At 46.4% G+C, this 20,987-nt stretch overlaps 1 protein-coding gene across 3 annotated transcripts in view; it reads left to right on the top strand.

Moving 5' to 3' along the window:
* Nucleotides 1-1,186: 1,186 nt before the first annotated feature.
* The window catches only part of LOC119458388 (V-type proton ATPase subunit D), a 73,840-nt gene continuing 54,039 nt past the window's right edge, over nucleotides 1,187-20,987 (top strand). For all 3 annotated transcript variants that reach the window (XM_049671153.1, XM_037720232.2, XM_037720231.2), the window contains exons 1-4: nucleotides 1,187-1,344; nucleotides 1,507-1,624; nucleotides 7,502-7,649; nucleotides 10,062-10,106. In XM_049671153.1, the coding sequence (XP_049527110.1) occupies nucleotides 1,304-1,344; nucleotides 1,507-1,624; nucleotides 7,502-7,649; nucleotides 10,062-10,106 (352 nt within the window). In that variant the 5' untranslated portion in view covers nucleotides 1,187-1,303. The remainder of the gene's footprint in view (nucleotides 1,345-1,506; nucleotides 1,625-7,501; nucleotides 7,650-10,061; nucleotides 10,107-20,987) is intronic.

Genomic DNA, 20,987 nt, shown 5'->3' with positions numbered 1-20,987 from the left:
ACCTCCATTCAGTTATTTCTACTCCACGTCTTGTAGGATGGCGCCCTTTAAATTTTAGTTGCGAATCTTAAAGGCTGTGCTTTTGCTTTTTGAATGCGGCCAAAGCAATTTTGGGAGCCAGACACACCTCTGGGTTTGCACGCCAGACGATTTTATAATCGATTCATGTGAGCCGCCATCTCGGCGGGTACACAAACAATTTCTTAGTTTTATGAGAAGTTAATTCATGTAACATGGTCATGAAACGCTGAACGCATTTATATAACTGTTTTCATGCTTGCGAATCGACTGTAGTAACGTAAACTTAGTTGTTAAAGACAGGAAACACCAGCGTTAACAGCCTTAGATGACGGCACCTAAACGCTTCCGTGAAATACTGTTTGTCCAAATTTAATTCATGTCCCAACGACGCTCTCTCTCGGTAACAAAAGCGGATCTCGAAGGCTATGCTTTTGGGGTCTGCACGCGCCGAAAGCGATTTAAAAGCCGGAACCGTGTAATAAACACACGTCGTATTTGCCTTTGTTTACAATCATTGCAGTGAACAATGTTTTGAAACATGGTAGTTATGTTAATTTCGGCATCTACAGCCCAGCATACATATAGCATTGCCATCGAGGTCTACTCTATTAATACCTCGGGAGTGCACCCTTGAAGTCTGATTCGTTGTTTTTACTTCACAAACCAGACAAGTAATAGTGCAAATTTTTATGTTAAATGATTTGAAACATGAAATACGATATTTATGCAAAATTTGAGCAAGAACAGAACAAGGGTAGGCTCCAATTCTTTTTCTACGATTCTAAGAGCGAAGCAATGAATATGCAATCACAGGAAAGAATCGAAGCTGGAAATTCTGGTGTGGCTCAGACGCCTTGTGTTTACGAATAAACTCTTGAGTGAACTTCAGGCTAAATATACCGGTTAACGAACGAAGGACAGCTGCTCGTAATCACAGCGATTTCATTTCAAGAGTGTATGTGGCGTTTCACCAAGAATCAGGGGATTCGGCTTTATGTATCTTTGTGTCAAGAGTTTCTTCTTCTTATATTAGTTCCGATGCCCTGCTGTATAAACAATAAATCTTTCCGGAAAACACGAGTGAAAAAATAAAACTTCACGCTTAAAGAACAGAAGCGAAACCGAAACACTCTCAAGGTGTGCAGCGGCGCTGCGGGTTATCACGTGACGTCACGAGCTTCGTGAAGAAGCGCATGATCGCCGTGCCAGCGGAGGTGTGACCGTTCTTCGGGATTAGTTACTTGAAATTCTCAGGGATTCGATATCGTCTTAGCAAAAAGTCATGAGTGGCAAAGAGAGGATCCCCATCTTCCCTTCCCGTATGTGAGTAAATTTCTGGAGCTTCTCAGCATTTGTCGGTGGAGGGACGTCTCGGTGACCATCGGCCGTTCGGAGCTTTAGTTTGACAACACACACATTCTGCGGCTGTGAACAGCGTTATTTCGCTTCCAGAAACTTAATTATGTGCTGTTTGATTTGTTACAGGGCAATGACCCTCATGAGGGGAAGGCTGAAGGGTGCTCAGAAGGGTCACAACCTTCTCAAGAAGAAAGCCGACGCTCTGCAAATGCGGTTCAGGACGATACTGAAGAAAATCGTAGAGGTGCGTACAGGTGCCTGCACGGCCGATATTTCGCCACCTTGGTGCTTCTGACCTGCTGTAAGAGCGCAATTGTGGTGTTAACGTAGCTGCTGCGGCCGACCGATCTCGCTTGCCGTTATTGTAGCTTTTACGTAAGATCTGCAGCTTCATCGCTGCTGCAGATCGTAGCCGTCAGAGGACTGGTTTAGCTTTTGCGGCACCACGGCAGTTAGTATTCAGAACGGCTTTCATTGTTACATTGCGCGTGATTTCTTTTATCGAGCAGCTGTGAGCGTCACTCAACATACCGCATAGCCACGTCATATAAGCTTCACCCGCAGGCTACGAGGGCACCATCCCGCTAATTTGATTGGTGTAGCTACTTGCGTGCCAATTTCTATGAAACCTTACGGTAGACTTGTAAACATAAGTTTCTTTTTCCATTTCTGCAAAGCGTGCTTAACACTTGTGCTGCTTTGGAAGTGCGCTGTGTCTAATAATATGCGCGAAGGAGCCAGTAGCTCATAAACTAGCATAATGTTTAAGCCGCGGGCTTGAATTGTATTGTTCTTATCGATATATGAATTATGTTCCATTAAGAATTGAACCATGCGCCTAAAGAGCATGTTGTTTTCAAGCTGAACTGAAAGATATTGCGAGGTCACATATGAGGCGGCGCTTGAGAAGTATAAAAGCGCCCTTGCGGTTTCTTTGTATCAAGAAGGCCATCACCATATCCATAGGCCATGCGTTGGTTTGTTGAGCTGTGGTGTTTCTGCATTATGAAACGTGTAGCTTGATTAATGCAAAAAAAAATGCTTCATTGATTTTTTATTTAGACCTTGTTTCTTGTTTACAAAAAGAAAAAAGCCCTATTTGCACCATTTTCACTACAGCAAACACTCCATAATTGCCAGTAAGTTTGCAGCCTTATCAGGACTAAGAATTTGCTTTCTCATACCATTTGAAGATTTTTATATTATGTGTTTCCTGTTGATAGTTCCTTTTTCTGTTTCCTATTGACCTGTTGCCATTCATTCATTTAGGAATTTCTCTTTGACGAACATAATCTATCGCATAGCTTTTAAGACCACTCTCCGAGTTTCAGTTGCATTTGCCATTTCCTGGAACTGTGGAGAGAGGGTCCTGAAAAAATAAAACTTTCACCAGAGATATGAAATCTTATGTGCATGACACTTCCCAAAGTGAAAATGCACACCTTTCGCTTTGGTTGCAAATTTATTTAGTGACAGCCTATCAAGACAATAAATTGTGTAGTGTCACAAGAATTTCTGATTCGAGTGCTAGGCTTTGTTCGTGAGGATTTTATATTTGCCAGAAACCAAGACAGGGAGAAACGGCTGCAGAGGGAGAAAATGTTCTCTAGCCCTTATTGTGTGTAACTAACTTGCTTGACAGCAGGTTCTGTGTTTGCAGTAGCTTAGTGGCTGTGGCATTGTGCTGCTGAGCTCAAGGTGAAGGCTTCGATCCGGGCCACGGCAGCCACAATTCGATGGGGCCGAAATGAAAAAATGTTTGTGTGCATTTAGGTGCATTTTAAGGAACCCCAGGTGGTCAAAATTAATCTGGAGACCCCCACTACGCCATGTCTCATAATCATATTGTTGTTTTGACACATCGAACTGCAGAATTTTTACGTATCTTTCTAGCTGTGAAAGTGAAGTTATTGCTGTGCGAGACTGGTCTGGGAAAGTGGGGTGCTGCTTTGGGTTTGTCTTGCATTATGTAACTTGGACGTTTATGAAGGCAACAAAAATTAAATTGTTGTAAAGATTGCACACAATTTGCTTTGTCTACTGAGCAAAGCAGTTCGATTTTAGGTTTATAAGGATATTCCGAGAATGACGGAGTGCTAAGTCAGCACACAATAATCAGCTGCACTCATAGACACCATTTTGCTTTTGAGATGTGCATAAAGGCTGTAACAATGTCACATGTGTCGAAACTTGAAAGACTAAACTAAAAGAATAATGAAATGTAAAGGTGTGTCTATCATCTGGGAAAACCTGAAATTTCCAAGGGATTAGTTAGTTTTCAAAAATGCAGGGAAAGAACATGGAATTTTCACCCTGGTTGCTTTGAATTGGGGAAATTGGTACCCACAGTGGTTATGGGAAAGCCAGCGGTATGGCAGAACGAAGCAAGGGTTTCAACTGAACCTACGTAATCCTCAAAAATAGGTGTATCTTTTACTGGTTTTGTGAGTGGGAGCATTGCCGCATGGTCGGAATATCACAAAAAGCGTGAATCATTCAAATCTGATGGTGCATTCCAACGGTCTTGCAAGCTTTTTGGTAATAGTTGTTCAAAATTATAGGTTGGCAGTAACTTGGCAAGCTATAAACCACCATTCTTTTCTTGCACCGGAACCTCCACTTAGACTGCTTGGTGAATTTTCATGGAACTGGCTGAGGAAAACTTCCAAAAAATCAAATGACCTGGAAATGCCAACGTAATGGACACTTTGGCTGTCTTTCCTGACTTCGGAATGTTGCATCTCTTTTCAAAGTACTGCAATATATTGGAAAGAAAAAAAAGATTTTCGGCCATCAAACTCGGCATATCAAATATGATACATTGTATGTTGTGGGGTGAACTTTCATAGCGAGAAAAACGAAATTCCTTTTCCGAATTATGTGAATCTGAGCTACTCTTGCTTGAAAAGAAAGTAAAAGTGTGTAAGGGAGTTCTAACACTCTTGGAAGTCCTAATTCTCTGTAGTGGCGATGGAGCTACGCCCCTAAGCCCGAGGCTGTGGGATCAAATCTCGTCTGCTGCAGCCACATTTCGATAGGGCGAAATACAAAGATATCTGTGTACCATGCATGTTAAAGAACCCCAGGTGGTCAAAATTAACCTGTAGTTTGCCACTAACAGTGTACCTCATAGTCAAATCATGGTTTAGGCAGGTAAGAACACAGAAATTAATTTTTGGGCGGAGTCCTAGGAGTCTGTTTTGCCTCTGTCCAAAGGCCACCCAAGACTGCAGCTGCTTTGTTAGCAGACATAGTGTAAATATATAGGACTGAAGGTTACTATGCAGAAGACAAAGGCGGTGTTCACTAGCCTTACAAGAGAACAAGAATTAATGATTGGCAGTCATCCTCTATAATCTGGGCAAGGGCTTGCTTATCTGGGTTAGTTATCTGCAAGGGACCCTGATAATGAGAAGGAAATTTACAGGAGATTAAAAGTGGGTTTGAGCACATACAGCAGGCATCACGAAGTCGTGATCGGCAGCTTACCGCTCTCCTTGAGAAGAAAAGTGTACAATGATTGCTTTCTAGCGGTACTCGCATAAGGGGCAGAAATTTGGAGGTTGAGAAAGAAACTTGAGAAGTTATGTACTGTGCAACAAGCGATGAAATGCAAAACATTTTAGGGTACCTTTAAGAGACGGGAAGACAGCGGTGTAGATTAGAGAGGAAAAAGGGGTAGGCTATATTCTAGTTCATATTCAGAGGAAGAAATGGAGCTCAGCAAGCCATGTAATGCTTAGGGTGGATAACTGGTAGTCCATTAGTTACAGAATGGGCGCCTAGAGAAGGGAAGCCTAGTCGAAGACGGCAGAGAATTAGGAGTAGTTATGAAATTATCAAATTTATAGGCATAAGATTGGGTAAGCTGGCACAAGACAGGGGTATTGTAGATTGCTGGGAGAAGCCTTTATCTGGCAGTAGACATAAGTGTTGCCGTTTTAGCAAATTTGTCGCTAGATGTAGCAACTTTGTTGTCTGTTTAGCGTCAAATTTATCAATTTAGTGGCTGGCAATTTTTTTAGCAGCGCGACGACCATTGGCGACATTTTGGCGACTTCAGTTACAAAAGTTGCTTTTAAAATAGCCTTCTAGAGTGCACTTGTTATTCAAAAGCTACATGGGAGCGGCCGACATTGGCTGTACGACGCCTAGGCTCTGTGATCATGATGAAACAATGATTGCCTTCACAGGATTCACAGTGTGCTCACTAAATGCTTGTCTTTTTTGTTCTTTTCAAAACCGATTTGAATGGGTCTTAACGCTCCAGGTTCTGCACATTCACTACACATGTTCGATTGGTGAACATCTACAAATTTTATTGTGAGATTTAGAACGCGGCTGGTGAATAATAAGATAGGTTGACTGTGGAAAGGTGCGCACATAGGAGCAGCTGGACTCGCTCACGTGAGCCTGGACACACTTATTCATTGTCACTTGTGTTTAAGACAGATCACAGCTACGAATAGCCTTAAGCTTGACCAAGGGGTAGTAGTGTAGTTATTGACTTGCATAAAAGGTTGCGTAATTGTCATCGCCCTGTTACCATGTGACCTTGTGCATGTCGCAGAATTTTGCTATCCTTTTAGGAGTGCCGAGAAGTAGAACATTTTCAAGGATAAGTTGGACCAAGTTCTTTTGCATGCTTGTGAAATCAGACGGCCTGTGTTCTCTTGAACGTGCTGCATTTGAAACCTCACAGTCTAAACTCTGATGCAGCCTGTGGCTCTGGCTGACATGCAATATAGACTATGCCACCGCACGAAAAATGTTTCACAACTAATCTTAACAGCTTTGTTGTAAAAGTTTTCTGCACGTATGACGCGTTCAGTGCATCCTTAGGGCGAAAAGCTTTTCGTCAGGCCTAACCTGCAAAATTTGGAAAATCTGGGCGCAAGGCTTGTTTTGGATATAGTGCGTTGTTTTGTTTGATTGCAGTTGTAGCTTGCAGATTGAAGTTGCAGCTTGATTGCAGTTGTCAATCTGTATCTCGTGTTGAGCACCCAAGAAATTTTGGTCAGGTAGCTTATGCAATTATGCAGCACTCATGGAATGTAATGCATCAAATTAGGGCTAACCAATGCATATACTTTCATTTGCACCATCTCCAGTTTGTCTGACATTGGCGTAATTTTGGCTCGTACGCCCAAATCGGAGCCCGCATCACATTGAGGGACCAGATTTGTGGTAACATGACATGGCACTCTCGAGTACTTGCACATATGGAGTGTTCTACTCTAAAGTTCCCCCGCTCACTTTTCATTCTGTGAGTATAGTGCATATACAAGGTTGTTTCTAAGTTTGCTGTATGGAATTTAAGCAACGTATAGTTCATACCTGGCTAAAACCATGGCTACATTCGTTGATGCATTTTGCTTGTTGGCTGCTTTCACCATAACTGAGCATACTTGCAGTATAGCATTGAAGGATGCTGCTTTTTGCTTTCTTGATGAAGTTATTGGATAGCCATTAGTGGAAAGCTTCCTGGCACATGATTGATCTCTTATTTTGCTTTTATTGGAGAAAATGCATGTTTCATCTGCTAATGTTTATCTTGACACCACTGACCTCTTTGGGCAATAGAGTGGTATGATGTAAAGATTATTGTGATGGCCTGTGCTTGTCTTTTTTAATACACTGAGAGAAATGCTACAACTCGAGCAATGTAACGACAAATCTAGGAATGGCAGGGGGCCATCATGTTTTGTTTGGACAGGAAACTTGCATCCAGTGCAAGTGAGGACATTTAGGTAGCACTTTTTCTTCCATTGCATAATTCCATGGAGAACAAAGCCACCGACTGGCACGCCATCTATAGCACTTGTACAAATGGCTACTATGTGTATACGCTAACTATGCATGTGTGTGCTGTCCTGTGTTGAGCTGTTCAGCAAGACAGCAGCAGCAGTCAGCCACAGTCAACAAGGTCCAGGAGGGTTTTCTAAGGAAGCTTTATTTTAGCAGGTGACTGACATCTGTGGCCAAACACATTTACTGTAGCTGCTCGACTCACTCATATAACGTTACGTGGCTGATAAATGTTTCTGAATGTACAGCGGTGGACATTTCACCTCTTGCATATATCAGATTACCAACAGCAACACTTTTGTGCTGCATGCAGACCAAGTCACTTATGGGGGAAGTAATGAAGGAGGCGGCGTTCTCCCTGGCCGAGGCCAAGTTCACCAGCGGCGACTTCAACCAGGTCGTCCTCCAGAACGTCACTCGGGCTCAGGTCAAGGTCCGGTCGCGAAAGGACAACGTTGCAGGTGTGTCACAAAGGGGCTTCCAAGATGCCACAACATTTCAGTGCAATTGGCAATTTCATCTGTTTTGTGCAGATCTGTGGTTTTGAAATGAAGCAGTGTCTATAGCAGTAGTCCTTCTACCTACCCTATATAGTTATCATGCTTCAGTGTTGAGCATGCGGTCACGAGGTTCGATTTTTGTCTGCGATGACTGCATCCTGATTCGAGCAGAATGCAAAAACTTTTGTGCCGAGCTGTGGCTGTACTTTTTACCGCTTAAGGAACAGACATATAAATACAGTCAACTTCTGTTAATTCGACCCGGATGAAAGTGATCAAATTATCTGGCTGGTTGAATTAAGCAAGATGCAAAAAAATTTTTTAGGTATGCCCGAACACAAAGCCCGCGAATCAAACGCACGCCCACTTTCTGTGTGTTCAAAGTAGAAAACTAGTGTAAAAATTACATTAAAGCTGCTCAAAAAAGTAGAAATCTAGCATGAACTTCATTTTTTTAGTAAGAGAAATAGGCAAGCTACTAATATCTGTTGCATAATGGTGGCTTGTTTCCCAAAGTCAGATTTGCCGTACCGATGTTTAAAGTCAGCTTCGCCGCAATACGTCTGTGTTATGCGGTAAAGCATACAAATGCTTCAAAGGCGGTTTGGTTTTATATCCGATTGCGCTGCACAGGCAGTTCTTGGCCCAGTTTTCTTGCAAAAAAAAAGTGTAGACTAGAATCGGGTAAATACTGTAATCAGACAACATTGTGGGCCATTGTTATTGCTTGGAAAATTTTCCCTAGCCAGGCCAAAAATAGGTGTTTTCGGTGGGCGATGAACTTGTCATCAACTCATTCAGTCCCTAAGCTCTGCCGAGACAGATGCTGCCACTAAAGGGGTCGTTATTGAGCTCACCATAAGGGTCAGGCACCTGCGTGCTGACTGTTCAAGTTCGAATTATTCAGCAAAGGCAATTTTAGAATCGAAACAACAAAAGTTTGGCCCCATAAAAATGCATGGGCGCCGGCCGGGACAGTTGATATTTGCCTCGATGTCGGTGAGGGAAGCTTGAAGGTGTTGTGGAAGTCGCCAAGTCACATTACAGTAGGCAAGGCTGTGACGCTGATTGATGGGGTGAACTGTTTATTAAGATCGAATAGCCAGCGATAGAAGGAAACTATTTACACAGACATCAGAAGACTACGAATCAAGAGTTACAATGATCTCACAATTTAGGTCTTCTTTCTTAGCCAAATACCCACCGAATCTCCTCCAATGGCCCTGCATGTACCTAAAAGCATCCTCAACATCACCCTCGCCCCATCGTTCGTCCAATCACACTGCGGCGCGCGCAGTGTGCACACAACGCAGCTCCAGGGTGACAGTATCCGGAGTTCTATCATGTCAAGGCTGTTGTCACAAATATTTTGCAGTGCAATGCGTCTTTTGTCTCGCAACCTCGCAAGACACAGTCTCCCAAAGGAAACACTCCCACGCACATTAGGGCATCTGGCCTGTTCGTGGAAGGTCTCGGCATGGGTGCGGTTCAGTGACGAGGGGTTGGCTTCAAAGCCACGGCACTGCTTCTGCGAACCGAACGCCAGAAGCCCCGACTTAGTGAACCGCTTACGCGCTCTCCGTAAACCGTGGCTCCCCCACCACCTCTGATGCCTATAACTCTCCGCCGTTGCCTTGGTGTCGAACCGCGCGTCTTTTTAACCACTCCGCACGGCCCTTACTTGTAGCCGCCCGCACAAACAATGCTAAACTCCACTGGGACCTTTGGTCGGGATTGAATTAATCGAAAAATCGAATTTTTTTGAAGTTTTCTGTACTAAAAAAAGTTTTTCCTTTCCCTATTTAAATGTGTGACGTACACCTAGAATAAGCATAATCAACGAAAAGAAAAAAATACTCTTCGGAACCTTTCTCACCAGGCAGGAATCCGGAAGTGGGCTTAGCCCCTAGCCATCTGTGGCTTTGTTTAGAACTTGTACAGACTGCTCCCGTTATATGTGAACCATAGAAGTAAGTACATTGCAATTGCTTTCCATAACGTGCATGAGATCACATCAGCCTGTGATCTTGCATCAGTCAGTGTCCTCTGATCTGATTTTCAAAAGAAAGCAAGCCAATTTTCCTCTACGTGATATATTGAGAAACTGTGGTTCTCAGTAATAGAGTTAGGCAGTTTGATGACATTAGGAAATTACCAGGGTTAAGATGGACTCAGCTGACACTTGACAGGCGTTGCTAACTATTGTTGGGAAAGAGCTTCGTCTCGTAGTGGACTTTATATAGATGGTTGATGCATAAGATCCAGTTACTTGGTTTTGTGTTGGAATTTCCAGCATCATTATTCCTACAAATGTGGAAACAAAGCCTCATGTGGTCGTTATTTACCCTCTACACACTGTTCTTCCCCCCTCAGGTGTGACCCTGCCGATCTTCGAGTGCTACCAGGAAGGCACAGACAGTGAGTGACCATTGCATTTTTAATTTTTTTTTCTCTGGCTATCTGCCATGCAAGTCGGCACAGATCAATGGCCAGCCTGCACTCGTACGGACTGCTCCCGTCACATGTCAACCATAGAAGTACATACATTGCAGTTGCCTTACATTACATGTGTGATACCACTTCTCTGTTTACTTTTGCTGCCTGCTGCGGTAGCCCATTGACTATGGCATTGCGTTATTGAGCTCGAGGTCGTGGGTTCAGTCCTGGCTGCAGGCAGCCGAATTTATATTGTGGCGAAATGCCAAAATGCCATGTACAGTAAAAGCTTGTTAATTCACAACTCGTTAATTTGAAATTTTGGATAATTCAAAGTAGACGCCACGGTCCATCCAACACTGTATTGAAAGCAGTAGGTAACGTATCACGCTAATTCACGCTGAAATCCGCAGTGCCATCGATAATTCAAACTCCGCGCCATCGTGGATGGGGAGAGTGCTAGTGTGCGCGGGAGCACGTTGGCCACACTGGTGTCGCCGCACAGGCCATGCAGCTTTGCTCTTCAGGCACCCGTTCCTGCGGTGGCGGCGGAGTGCGCTCTAAATCGTGCTGATGCCACTTCGCCGGCGGTCACAGACAGCCGTTCAAAGTGGCGCACAGGTTGGCGATCATTCTGCGCATGCTCCAAAGAGAGCAGCCGACGCATTTCGGCTGGCGCAGCACTAGTGTCATAGCTTGACTGGAGACAAGCAACGCTCGCCCACGTGCCGAAAACGTCGGACTATAAACGTGCCTTTAAAGTCCGAAGTTTTTTAAGGCGTGTTTATAATGACGCGTTTATAATCTGATGTTTTAGCACGCAGGCGAGTGTGGCTGGTGGCCAGTCACGCTACGCCGCTGCGCGAGCCGAAATGCCGTCCCCTCGGCATTGTCCATGCCCGTGCCCTTTCAATGTATGGAGAACTTTGACGTGCGTGCTGTTGGCTGCTCTCTTCAGAGCATGCTCAGAACGATCCCTAACCTGTGCACCGCTTTGAACGGCTGTCTGCGACCATCGGCGAAGCGGCGTGGGCACCTTTTTTCTTCGCACAGTGCATTGTGGGTCGGCGCAGTTGCCGCGAAGAATGCGCAGATGGAGCAAGAGCCATCTCAACGTCAGGAACGTCGGACTGTGTTGGCCATGTCCAGTTATGTTGGCTGCAGCAGTGCATCGAACTAGACGTTGTTCTCGCCAACGTCTGTGTGTCTGTGTGTGTGTGTGCCCTCGCACGCGTGCTCACGCTACTCTGTATACGCGCCTTAACCTAGCGATTTCTTTCTCTGACTTTCATTAGATTGAATTTTGTATAATTTGAATTTTCGTAGCATGCCCGCAGAATTCAAATTAATGAGCTTTTACTGTTCTTAGATTTAGGAGCATGTTAAGAACCCCAGGTGGTAAAAATTAATCCAGAGTCCCCCACTACAGCTTGCCTCATAAGCGGTTGCGGTGTGCGTGTGTGTTTGTGGCAGACTGCATACACATTTTGTGCAAACGTGTATGCAGTGAGCTGTTTTCATGCACACAGTGCTGTGGGTCACGTATGCAGTGCATGAGTGTGGCACGTGGCTTGTTAATCCAACTTGGCGACTGCAGGCTGCTTTCATTTCAGCGAGTGATATCCACTTATAATTATTCGAATACAGTAGAATTCCGCTAATTCGTTTTCACGGAACTGCAAAAACAAAAACAAAAAAAAGCCTGCAAGAGCCAAGAAACAGGAAAAAGTGAGAAATGAGACAAGTGGTGCACTGCACGCAATTTTATTTTAATTCTTACATTTGAAAATACGTTGCAGTTTCGCCCGAAACTGAAGCATCGATTGCGATAACAAATTAGTTGAAAGCTGTACAAAGTAAAGATAGTTTCATCATCCGCATAAACTTGTAAACATTTGCTTATTAACTGTTGAAAAAGAGGAATAAATGCGCCGGCGGGCACTGCAGAAAGAGAAGTTGGAACGATGAGAAGCACTCCGTCTGGTTTCTTCGTTTATCGTTAGTTTCCCACATTAACTAAGTGGAATCTTGATGATACGATCACGGCTAATACGAATTTCCGGATGATACGAATTTTTCTGTGGTCCCGGCCGAGCCTCATTACTTTGCAACGTGCTAGAGAACGGTTGTTACGAATTGATTTTTGACCCGCTTCGGTTGATACGAATAAACGCCGTCCCACCGACGGCCGCGAAAGAGAACAGCGCGCAGTTACGCGCTTTATCCCTTTCTCTTTTGGTGCGGAGGCGCGGACGCGGCGCCAGACAACGTGGAGGCCGCGACTGGGCGCGGAGCGTTTGAAGTGGTGGCGCATTTGTGCTTTTCCCCACACAGGCGTGGGGAAGCACGGCTGGCCGCCGCAGCGAGCGAACGTTCGTGCGGTCTATCGCTTCAACGGAAACTGAGCGGCGTAAGCACAGCGCATACAAAGGTCAGAGCCGTGTGGAGATCGCTTTCAAGATACGGTGTGTGCGACAACACCGACAGCCGGTACAGGCGCAGAGTACAAGAACGCATTTGTTGGCAGAGTAGAAGCCGCCGCCCCCCCTCTCCCTCCTTCCCTCCCTCCCGCGCTGCCTTCCCGCTTTGCTCCTTTCGCGTGGGAGATTGCGTCGCCAGTTACCCTTGCGCCCGGTTGCAAGATACGCATGCTCTACGCTGTACGTTCGCTCTCCGGGAAGGCGTGCATCCCCCGCGCACTTTCACTCACACATACGGCGTGCGGCGAAGATTTTATCGCCCTTGGACTGTTGCTCCACGTCTCATGCTCCTCCTCCGCATCGCCCTCGTTGATCTCCTCTCCCATCGGTGGGAGCACCTCGTTGAGAAGCGTGCTCGTTACCGCCCTTGGCGGTGAGATTTTTCCGCTGAAGCCGCATTATAACCGGTATTTCGTCTCACGTGGCTGCAATGTAAGCGGTATGCGTATACATGGAGTTCTATTGGAGGGTAAATGGGAGTCGGAAAAGGCCGCGTTGTAGCAAGTTCTGCATTATAAACGGTTGCGTTATAAGTGGCCTATACTGTAAATGCTTCTTAAGTAGGTGCGCCTGAGTGAGTTCGCCTCCGATTCTTTAATTTAACTAGCTTTAATTGTGTTTCGATGATACGAATTTCGGCTAATACGAATATTTTTCGTGACCCCATGAGATTCGTATCATCGAGATTCCACTGTATATGAACAAGCATGGTGTCAGCGCACGCAGGCAAACATGAACACGTCACACTCGATGAGTATGGACACTCGCTGTCAAAAGGCTGGCATGAGGAAGCACGGCAGCAGCAGCGAGCAATGTCACCTTCTTGCTGTCTATCGCTACAACGCTAACTGACTGCCGAGAACACACACAGCACGCACAATGCTACGAGCCGCCGATGCACCTACACTGCCTTGACTCTGCCCCCAACGCAGACCGCTTTCAATATACAGCCCCCACGATTGCGCGCGGTTGTGCAGTGTGCAGTTGATACCGGAGTACAACGCCACCTCCTCCCCCCCCTTCCCCCTCGGTGCCTTGAGCGTGACGGAAGAAAGTGCGCTACCTCCCCGCTTTTCTTTCTTGCGTGTGCGAGATTTAGCCGTGGTCGTCTGCTTCCCTCGCACGCTATCACTCGCACATACAGCATACGGCATGTGGCGACGGTGTTGATCGCCCTTGGACTTTATAGGGATCGTCTATGCGCCAAAACCAATTTTAGGGCCCCAACACGTCATAGAGGCCATCTTTAGGTAGCAAATATGGATCTCAAAGGCCATGCCTTTGCTGGCGGAAACCGAAAATACGTCATAGGTGTCGCCCCCGGCACTTTGGGCGGCCAATCCAATCGTCAAGCCACCAAACCAAGCGACATGAAAAGTCAACATGGCCGCTCGGGCCAGCGCAGGGTGGCAGTTCGCAACGCACGATGCGGGAACCACAGTTGCGACGCAACAGCGGGGTTATCAATGCATTGGGTCCTATGGGAGCTGTGCCAGGACTGGTCGAAAACGACGTAACAGCCAGAAAAACGCAGCACCCAGGAACTTAACAGCGGGGTTCTACTGTATTGATCTCGTGGCATGATTACCTTCTTTTACCAGTGTATGACAGCGACCGAAGTTCTGGTTGCTGATGGTTGTCGGACCCGATTTTTCGTACATGGGTCGTGTAGTGATGTGAAAAATGGCGGTTTGTGCGCCATACTCTCATTTTCAGTGGCGAAATGGTTTCTTGGATTCCCGAGAGCCTTACGGCCTCTACGAATAGATTCGAATCTACTCGGCATGAAACCGTAACCTTGGTTGCCAACAACTTCGCAGCGCTGGTTAGGCCTAACAGCCCAGGCAGGCGTAGTGGTTGGTGGGAAATCGTAGCATTGCGCGAGGTTTGACACTCATCTGTGAGTGGGCCCAAGATCGTCCACACAGGCTATACGGAGACAGACAGACAACGAACTTTTATTCAGGTCCTGAGGAACTGCGTTGAGACGCCCCCTTTCAGGGGAAGTCGGTAGCAGTCGCGGGCCGCTCGCACGCAGTGACCAGAAGACCGTGGTCCTCCGCCCTCTCGCTGGCCCTCTGGACAGCCTGAAGTTGAACTGAGAGGTCGCCGCTTTTAAGGGCTTCCTCCCAGTCCTCTTAGTTGATGAACTCTGTGTCGCGTAACGCAGGACATTGCCAGAGCATATGGAGAAGTGGCGAGAGTGCCTAGCAACTTTGTGCGCTTGCTGGATGCAGCGGGTTAATCTCGCATGCAGGCGGAAAGCGCAGAGCTGGAGCTGTACTCTTGGGCAATTGCTTCCGGAGTTATTATCACTTCCACAACATCCTATGCGACTGGGCACCGAATGTGTCAGCCATACACTTTGACACATCCAGTGCCGAGTAACGCGAAATCTCACAAAAGTGATAATATTTCCGAAAGTGATCGCCAGAGAATACTGCCCCTGAATTTGCACAACAAAGCCCAAACTGCTACAGCATCGTGCAGTCGATGTTGCAGGTTGCGCCATTGCCTGTAAGGCGACGGGCAAATGGGGAACATTCCTGCGGTATCCACCACCGCAAAACTTAAAAGTAGACTGAAGGGCAACAAAGACCTCACTGAGCAGAAGCATGTAAATGAATTTTCTGTGCTATTGGACCGTCAAAAAGTGTTAAACGCACATTTTCTGCATGAAAATATCTGAATAACGACACTTCAACACTACCCTGATTCCAGGGATGAATCTGTTGATTGTTTGCAAGCAAAGAACCATTTTTAAAATCTTCTTTAGATTTGTCAATGTGTAGCACTTGCGTCAAGGATTTATGCAGACCTGACTATTCGAACTATTCGCTTCGACTTACTTAAAACCAAAAAATTTATATTAGCACAAGACTAGACCCTTTTCACCGCTCTCCTGTGGGTGCCGCCATGTTTGATCATGTGGTGACACGACCATTGCTTGCCTCAGCTGGCCTCTGCTGCTTCTGTTTACAGTGGCAGCGCGCAATGCTCGTGCAGAGCAGTAAGCCACTGTTTCGGAGTTTGTCACCGACTATGACTGTGGGAATCGCACGAAGCTTTGGCTAGCGCTTCAGAAAACATGTCAAGATCTATTGTCCAAATGGTGCAAGCATTGCCATACAGTGCATGTACTAGCCACATTGGCACCTACTTTCAGTGGTATTAAATTGGGGTTACAGCATGGAGGAAAGAAACGAAATAGGAGAGTACCTGATGTCACGTTTTTAAAGCCGCAAGTGCAGCCATGTTGGCGTTTCCTTTGCGCCTCCAATCAGCTCGCCAGAGCAGAAAGGCGCTAGCTTGGAACTTGCACTCTTACGAGCCGCAGGAAATGTGTGCTGCCAATGTGCATCAAAACAAAGCCTACGAAACTTCTCTAGAAGTTTTAGTGAAGCAGATGCACTTCTTTGCTTTTCTGTATCACATTGAAGACTACGATGAAGTCCCGTGCCATGAATGCTTGAGTGTATCGGTTGCTGGCTGACACTCACACTCGCAGACCCAAAACACAACTTTCAAGCTTGCACACCATACTTCAATGTCAGCCTTTCTCGCGAACAATATGTGCTGTGAGAAAGATGCGGGCGGAAAAATCCTTATCTCACTTTTCAGAGGCCGAGAGCACCAGCGAGAGCTTCAGGAGCGTGGTTGCTATGGCAACGTTGACATTTGGGGTCCCAGTGCTCCTTTGCGAAAAACAGCACACGACTTCCGCCGCTATTTCTCCAATACGTCCATACTGGCCGGGGTCTCTCCTACGCTTTCCTTCCTCCATGGGTTACAGTCATTCGCTCATCATCTTTTTTTCTTTATTTGTTGCCAATGTCTTGGAAGCCAAAAGTTGTCATGTTTTTGGTTCAGTAATGCTTTTTGGTGTGATGTCATCTCATTATTAGAGTGAAAGCTCTACTACGCCAAGTCTTGCAAGGTCATTCACCGCATCCAAATGACCTTGAGCCGCCAGAGCGCAAGTGTGTCAGGTGTGACGTCACGCCACATGATGTGCTGCGGAGAGGCATCTCCGCTCCCAACACCACCTAGATTGCATAAGGCCTACGCACTCCGATCTGTGAGGTCATGCTACCTCGCCCGAAATTTCCATTGCCAAAGCTGGTGTTACGAAAGCAGTGACATCAAAATCACTGTTGCTTACGCAGGAGCATCCCCATTAGATTCTATGGCAGTCGGGCTGGTAGCATGACGTCATGGATCGGAGTGCGTAGGCCTTGTGCTATCTAGGTGGTGTTGCCGCTCGGGTACCACGTGACTAGGCGAGAGTTTAACGGATGCTTCGCCGGCGCTTGATCACTCAGTCTCGTGATAGATGGCGCACCGGCTGGGCCGTCTGTGCATGCGCTTCAGCGGAAGTGGCAGGCTGAATCCAATTATCCAGTAGGTGTAGCTAGACGGCAGGCTGCGAAATCTCAAGCAAAGGCAAAGTTGGCTGCTTAAGCACCGGAGCAAAGGGAGGCCAGATTGGCACGGCACAGAGAAGCTTAGCAAGCGCGGAAGCGTCCATTAATTAAACGCTGTGTGCATAGTCTTTGCAACACCAAGCCAAACAGACCTTTCGCTCATGATAACTAGGTTTACAAAACACACTCTTTCCATACCATGGGGAAAATAGGTGTTTTTTGTAGGTTATGCCAGATTTTTTTTTTCTGAAGGAACTACTGCACTCAATATTTTATGTAATACATTAACAAAAAGCAGAACGAATGCACTTTTCACGCATAGAAGTTTTATTAACGAGATATATGTCAAAAAGATATAAATTGCCAAAATCAAGATTGTGGAATGAAATTGAACTAAGTTTGTAAATACACGCTTGTATCTACTGAGAAAAAAATGGTAAGAAAATTATGAGATATACAAAATGTATTGCCGTCTAATAGGCATTAGCTCCGAAAAAATCTGAGAGAGAGAGAAATAGAAGAAAGGAAAGGCAGGGAGGTTAACAAGACGCACATCCGGTTTGCTACCCTGCACTGGGGAAAGGGGGTATAGGGATGAAAAGAGAGAGAAAGGAAATAGAGAGAGCATAGTTTCGCGCACATTTGAAACTTCGCACGAAGTCTACAGACGGTTGCCAAGACCTGTCGACTTGAGGTAGTGCAACAAGGCTTTCGTGGCTTTCTGTGCCATCGACGCATACGGCCATGGTCCAAGGATCTTCATTTCCGAAAATGGTCGAGAGTCCAGCCTGTTCAATGCTGCCCAGAGAGCCTCACGTTCGACGTTGAACTGGGGACAGAGACATAAGACATGTTGAATTGTTTCTCTGGTTCCACAAGAGTTGCACATGGGCATATCCCCCATTCCAATGCGGAACGAGTAGGCCTTTGTAAATGCCACCCAGAGCCAGAGGTGGCACAATACTGTCGCCTCAGAGCGGGAAATGTTTGATGGCACTTGAAGCTTCAAGGATGGGTCAATTTTGTGGAGATGGCACTTCGGGTTAAGAGAAGACCAATATTTGTGTGTCATAGCTTTAGCCACGATATGAAGTTTTCCTGCAGCGTTGGTCTTGGATAAGGGGATTGGGACCGGTCGGCCTTCCAGATGAGCAGACCGGGCGGCTTCGTCGGCGAGGTCATCAAAATTTTTTATTGAACAGGTATTGCACTACAAAAATTTAACTGCAACCACTACAGTTAGGTGTGCCAGGCTGGGGCCGCCGAAGTTCCGGGCTGGATTGCGTCTTAGTCGCTTTCAGACTCAAAGTCCATGTCCTCGGACTCGCTGCTATTCATTGCATCGATAAGACCAGCCGCAGAGGCAGCAAAATCCTGAGATCTGCTATCTCCCGAAGCGTGTGTGCAACTTCTGGAGCCGGACATTTTTGCGTTTTGCTTTGACGATCGCGAAACTTCGGGGTGCATTTAAAAATCACCGCCAAGTGGGAAAAATGCAAACTGCTTGGAAAAGTGCAATATAGTTCTCCTCTTTCATGTCTGATAGCGCGGTGTCTGTGAACGGCACAGGAGGACTCGAAAGCGGCGTTTCAAACCATCGATAACGGGCTAACGATGCCCAATGGGCGCGGTACAGAAAGAGTTAAACCTCAGCCAATTTTTTTATTTTCTATGTAATCCCTTGTGAATGTTTGCATTGCGCTACATTTGTTTATGCCACGCTCCGGGCTGAGAACATTAATGTTTTGAAGTTCCATAGGGGCTTGCAGAGAAGACGTCATATCATTCGTGACTCGTTTACGTTGTTGCTTATGGCAAAATGTACGGCTTTGACTGTTCTTGCCTATCATGTGTATCTCTCATTGGTTGGCAAACTCTCAAACACAGCTTGTTGCTTAGTGGCTTTGGCCTTACGCTGCTAAGCATGCAGTCGGGAGATCAAATCCGAGTCGGGGCTGCCGCATTTCAAAGGGGGCGAAATGCAAGAACACCGGTGTGTCATGCATTGGGTGCACACTAAATAACCCAGCTGATCCAAATTGTTTTGGATTAATCCGGAGCCCTCAACAACTCATAATCAGAACTGGTTTTGGCACGTAAAAACCCCGAAAAGAGGAAGTCTTCCACTATGGTGCCTCATAATCAGATCATGGTTCTGGCATATAGAACTCCAGAATAGAATTTTTAAACTCTCTAATGAGGGCACGTATATCTAATATGAGGCTCTTTTAGTCTTAGTAATTATGAGTTTCAGTAAATAGGGCTGAACATTATTGGAGACCAGAAAGAAAGATTTACAAGCAAGAGCGATTGTCTGCTAAATGAGCGGTGTTATGTGGCAAAATTATTTTTCAAGGAGCTTTGCCTTTAATCAAAAATAATCGCAAACCTTTCTGCTACAGCGGGAAAAGTTTTACTACAGCAGAAGCCCGTGAAAAGTGCTGTGCGGCTAGTCATGCGGCACTTTTTTTGTTACGCAGGCTTTCTTTTAGGCTTGAAAAAAACTTATGTAGCACGTATTGAGCAACAGAAAGCTGGATTGTTAATTTTTCATGATGGCCTACAATTTTTTGATTGACCATCTCACTCTGTTTATAATATTTGAGAAGTAAATACAGTATAGACCACTTATAACGTAACCGCTTATAGTGCAGGACCGGATATAGTGCGGTCTTTTCAGACTCCCGTTAATTTTCGCATAGCACTCCATGTATGCACATATCGCTTATAGTGCAGTTGCGGGAAATGAAATACCGGTTACAGTGCGGCTGCCTGGGAGTACGGAAGTCAGCGGAGACGGCGGACGCTCCCCTCAAACGGCTGCCCGAAGGAGTGATCGAGGAAGAAAGAGACGAAATGGAGGAGAAGGGCACGTGGTGCGAACGAACAGCCAGTGAGGCTCAAACCAGAATCTTAAGTGCGAGTCGAGTCGTGAAATATCACGGCGCGCATAGCGAGCAAGGGCCACGAAACGGCCTACGCTCGCTTCACGATAACGTCAGTAAACGAAACTTCAGCGAGCGAGCGGGCGGCGCCGGCACAGCACGGCGAAGGGCGCACGCGGAGACCGTGGAATGTGAGGGAGGAGGGCGGCAGGGAAGCAGATTTCGCCTTGGCAACTCCGCCGCTTCGGTGGCTCCCCCTGCCCTCCCCCGTAGCTCCCTCACTTTCGACTGTCACCGTGCGCGCCCGCCGCCGCTACAGCCGGCCCGGCACCAGCTCACCGAAGTTTCGTTTTCTGCCATTATCGGGAAGCAGGCGTTTGCTGGCGTGGGGTAGTTTCGTTGGCCGGCCTGGGACAGCGCCGCTGCTTCCCTCTGCACCATAGCCGCAGCGTGCAAGGTCAACACGTGACTAGAAAGTAGAGGAAGCATAAAGGAGAAAGAAGGGTTTACTGCAATTTTCTACGCGTGGCTACGGTAGCGTGGCTGAGACGTCGGCATGTACACGCATGTTCCGGCGCAACGCAGAATCGGCGACCTTGCCATTTGAGAGAGGGTGAAATGTCCGCAGCATTTTTTTTTTGTTCGCACGCGACATTGAGGGGTCTCCCCTAATCTTTTACTCTGTGGCGGTGCAAGAGCAATGCCGGTCGGAGGCGCCGCCGTGCGATTTGGTTCGAATTAACGAGATTCGACTGTAAATTGAATGCAAACGTTCTAGCCGCATTTCTCGACTGTCGCTTACGCGTGGCGGCTCGGTGCACATGTTTTGCATATGTGTGGGCCTTGAAAATTGTTGCTTTGGTTGTAGTGCGGTACCGCTTATAGTGCGGACATTCGCGACTCCGGTGACTTACGTTATAAGTGGTCTACACTGTAATACCTAATTATGTAATTAGGCGACACACAAAAATAGTCCGACTTGCTACAACCGATGTCAAAGAACGTTACCTTGGTTCTAGCCAGCTACATGGCAATCACATATTTTATGATTTTGCACAAGTTATGTGGGACACC

This window comes from Dermacentor silvarum, chromosome 7 (genome assembly GCF_013339745.2).
Source record: "Dermacentor silvarum isolate Dsil-2018 chromosome 7, BIME_Dsil_1.4, whole genome shotgun sequence".
Lineage (NCBI taxonomy): Eukaryota > Metazoa > Arthropoda > Arachnida > Ixodida > Ixodidae > Dermacentor > Dermacentor silvarum.
The sequence above is the reverse complement of the archived record's forward strand: the minus strand, read 5'-3'. Positions and strand labels throughout refer to the sequence as shown.